This window comes from Nicotiana tomentosiformis, chromosome 1 (assembly GCF_000390325.3).
Source record: "Nicotiana tomentosiformis chromosome 1, ASM39032v3, whole genome shotgun sequence".
Lineage (NCBI taxonomy): Eukaryota > Viridiplantae > Streptophyta > Magnoliopsida > Solanales > Solanaceae > Nicotiana > Nicotiana tomentosiformis.
Window position 1 is genome coordinate 29,482,394 of NC_090812.1, and position 4,301 is coordinate 29,486,694.

Here is a 4,301-nt window from a genome sequence, read left to right on the forward strand (position 1 = left end):
TTCCGGCTCGACCCTATTTGGAGTCCTATGTTGATTTTGTAACTGAGCAATAGCGGCCTGCTGAGCCTGAAGCATCTCGAGTATCACTTGGAGACTGACTCCTTCGTCTGCTCTGTCCTGTGTTCCTTGGTCGCTAGTTCGGCCTTCTCTGCGTACGCTTCCATCGAGACCTACGCCTAGGTCCACATTTAGTGCAGCGTGTGAACTGACATCGACTGGGTTGGCAGCCAGTGCTTCCTCGAGATTAACATGTGGCACCTCGACTCCTGGAGTAATGACATTTTCGTTTTCACCATAGAATCCGAGGCCATTGTCACCGTGTGTGGATGCATTTTGTGAGTTTGACATGTTTTAACCTGAAAGCAAAGATACTTGTCAAGAACAAGCGTAAAATAGTGTGTTTTACCAGAATCAGTACTGAACAATTACTATTATCCTTGGCTCCATGGTGGGCGCCAAACTGTTTACCTAGAATTTCGAGTAACAATTGAACTTATTTAGTGGTTTCAAGGATACGTGATTTAATCCAATACTAATTGATAAACAAGGAATTTAAATAGATAATCTGAATAGTAAAATAAATCAAACCAGTGTTCTGGCAGTGCTTTCGACTTCGATTCGAGATGGTCTCGAGGTTGGTAACAAGAATAATAAAGAACAGAAAATAAACAGTGATGAGCAGTAATAGATAGTAAGTGAAATAGAGAAAGCAGTGTATGTGTATATGTTTATTAGTGAATCATTCTCCCTTACAAATGAATGTGTCCTTCTTTATATAGTATAAGAATCCTAAATAAGGTACAATTCTAATAACGGACATAAATTCCATAATTGGTGTCAATAACCGCTTGATTCAATTTGTTCCGGAATTTCCGCCGAGATCTTCGGTCGGTTGCTAATATCTCGTCATTCCGTTATTATGCCTTATTCGAAGTCGGTCATGCTTGATCTCGGTCTTCAGCGAGCACTTCGATCTTCATGTCCCATACTGTGCCATTGAGTTCGAGCCTGGTCTATTACGAGCTTACTCTCGAGGCATCTCCTTGTGCCTATGAAATCGGACATGCTCGATTTCGACCGTATATATTTAGTTAATGAAATATTAATTAATTAAGATGTTTAGCAAAGATATAGATGCATGTAGGACAAATACATTTAGTTAATGAAATATTAATTAATTAAGATGTTTAGCAAAGATATAGATGCATGTAGGACAAATACTCATGATTGATTTTATTAAATGTATCTTAAGAGTTGTGCAAAAGTACCTTAAAAGATATATGAAGTTATGAACTAGAAGGAGCTGGTATTACTTCTAAAGTTAAGTATATTTCTAAAATAATTATTTTATTTTCTAAAAACTAAACACAATCAATATATTTTTCTGATATATAATTTTCCAACACACACAAAATGAATTCTCTTAAAACCGACACACACATTTAGGACACAAAACAAAATAATAGCAGAAAAATAAAAAGCAAATTTAAAACATAGGTGTTTTTAACTGTCCGATTTTAGCACTAATATGATTTGGAAAATCAAACAGACTTTTTATTTTTTATAATATATATTAAAAACAGACTTTTCTTCAACTACGTTTTTTTAAAGTATTCAAGATAAAGGTGATACCAATAACATGTTCATAATAACTATTGAGGAGTGTCGTCGGATGGTCAAAATTCATTCATCCTTAATCATACGTCTTGGATTCGAGCTTTTTGAATGAATTTTTTTGGTAAGTGTTAAGTTATGTGCCTTTTTTATATTTTGATGATCTAATAAACTTCACATGAGAATCAGATTGAGAACTACCTGTTACACATCCTCAAAGTGCTCAAGAACACCAAGTCTCATGTCTGGCACAAGTTTCAACAACTTTCGTCAAAGAAACGGTAGAGGGAACAGATGGCTATCAGTTTCTCCGGTGACAATACAAGTTAACTCTCTACAGCTGTTAAAGTTGCTGCAGTATTTCTCTGCACACGCAACAATGTAGCAGTCACTTTACGGAGCATGCCTTATACCGGATAATTGCATACATCATCCCAATGTCCTCACTTATATATTAGGGATGATACATAAATACCCCCTTTGGGTCGTCCCACTTTACCAGATGCACCCTTCTATTTTGCGGGGGTCCTATGACCCCCTTATATTTATTTAAAGTGAAATAAGTTCCACCCTTATAAGCCCCTTATATTTATTTCACTTTAAACAAATATAAGGAGGTCATAGGACCCCCGTAAAATACAAAGAGTGCATCTGGTAAAGTGGGACAACCCCAAGGAGATAATTATGAATTATCCCTATATATTATTACCAACATGAGGCAAGGAAAGATATACACATGCAAACCCTAAATCATAAAGTCTCTCTCTCTCTCTCAAGTGTGCTGCCGACTTTCAAGTGATTCAAAAGCTTGAAGAACAAAGTAACAACAGAACCAAGGACCAGATCCCAGCACTAAGTTTATCATATGTCCTTATTATTGTTGTATCTTTGTTAGTGTTATCTATTTGTAACTCCCACTCAGCTTACTTAGAAGCATTCTATAAGAGATCATTTGTAAAATCTTAAACCTTGTGTTTGTATTTTGGCTAGAGTTAGTCAAAGTGTGTTCTTTGTAATAAAGTTATTACAAAGAGGCTTGTAATAGAGTTATTACAAGTAAGTGAGAGATTACGAGGTTAATTTCTAGATTACAATAGGTTGTAATCTAAAGTTTGCTCAGTTAGTGAAGTTAAAATCCTACGAGTGTAAGTCGTGGTTTTTTATCCCGTGAGCTTGGAGTTTTTCACATAAAACTCTGCTCTGTCTTTTACTTACTGATGTGTGTGTGTGTGTATTTTGTAGGAACTAATAGAGAACCGGGTTCTCTATACAGTTTGGTGGACCCTTAGTTTCTATCAATTGGTATCAGAGCAGGTTCTTTCTATAATGCTAACATCTAGAAAGGATCCACATGGCTGCTCCACCAAACTTTGAAAAAGGTCAATCAACCTACAGACCACCAAGATTCAATGGATAATACTACGGATGGTGGAAGACAAGGATGCATGACTTTATCATGGCTGAAAATTCAGAGCTCTGGGATGTCATCTGCGATGGTCCTTTCATTCCCATGAAGATCATTCGCACGCCAGTAGTGACAATTCCAAAGACAAGGAAGGATTACAATGATGCCGATCGCAAAGCTATAGAAAAAAACTTCCGAGCAAAAAAGATCCCCGCCTGTGGTATTGGACCAGACGAGTATAATAGAATTTCTGCCTGTCCATCTGCCAAAGAGATCTGGGGGGCTCTGCAAACCACACGTGAAGGAACAACTCAAGTTAAGCAGTCAAAGATCGACATGCTCACTACTGAGTATGAACTCTTCAGGATGAAGTATGAGTCCATTCAGGACATGCATACTCAATTAACCTCCATCATTAATGAGCTTCACTCTCTAGGAGAGATCATTCCAAGGAACAAACTTGTCAGGAAAATACTTAGTTTATTACCTGGTTCCTGGGAAAGCAAAGTCAATGCTATTATAGAGGTAAAGGATATGCAAAAGCTGACCATTGATGAACTTATCGGAAATCTGAAGACCTATGAAATGAAGAAAAATAAGGACCATAAAAGAATAGAACCCAAAAAAGGAGAAGAACCCGGTCCTCAAGGCCGACAACAATGACTCAAGTGGTGAGGATGTTGCCATAGCTTATCTGACAAAAAGATTTTAGAAAATGGTTCGTAGAAATGGAGGCATTCCAAAAAGGGGCAGCTCCAGCAGACCAAAAGGCTATGTCTTGTGTCATAAATGTGGGAAGCTAGGACATTTCATTAAAGACTGTCCTCTCCACAAGCAAGACCAGTACAAGCAACAACCCAGACAAAACAACCAAGAGAAACCCGGTTCCTGACAGGAGATTCAAGAGAAAAGATGATGCTGACAATATTGTGAAACAAGCTCTTGCTGCATGGGAAGATTCCTCCAGTGAATCTGGGGAAGATGATGAATAAGGTGACACCTCCATGATGGCCGTTGAAAGTGAAGCAGCTGAATATGACTCTATCTTTGCTCTAATGGCAAAATCTGACGATGATGAAGATGATGATGACGATGAGGTAAACTTTCTAGACGTTCAAAGAAAGCTGAAGTCTTACTCTCAAAGGAAGATTATATCCTTGGTAAATACTCTAATTTATGCTTATCATAATCTCATCAATGAAAAAAATATGTTAACTGTAGAACTAGGAGAGGTAGAACATGAGAGAGATGATCTGGTAGTCGTAGTGGTTGATTTAAAAGA

At 37.5% G+C, this 4,301-nt stretch overlaps 1 protein-coding gene across 1 annotated transcript; it reads left to right on the forward strand.

Annotated features, from left to right (window-relative positions):
- Positions 1-3,070: 3,070 nt before the first annotated feature.
- LOC138905123 (uncharacterized) lies at positions 3,071-4,011 on the forward strand. The gene is made up of 2 exons (XM_070193628.1): positions 3,071-3,544; positions 3,838-4,011. The coding sequence occupies exons 1-2, from the start codon at positions 3,071-3,073 to the stop codon at positions 4,009-4,011; spliced, it is 648 nt and encodes a 215-aa protein (XP_070049729.1).
- The last annotated feature ends 290 nt before the right edge of the window (positions 4,012-4,301 follow it).

What these genes read in the sequence shown, in the direction of transcription:
- LOC138905123 (XM_070193628.1), top strand. Translation starts at nt 3,071, where the DNA reads ATGGCTGAAAATTCAGAGCTCTGGGATGTCATCTGCGATGGTCCTTTC. An exon ending in AAGTCAATGCTATTATAGAG is followed by an intron (nt 3,545 to 3,837) that starts GTAAAGGATATG and finishes ATTTCATTAAAG; the next exon opens with ACTGTCCTCTCCACAAGCAA.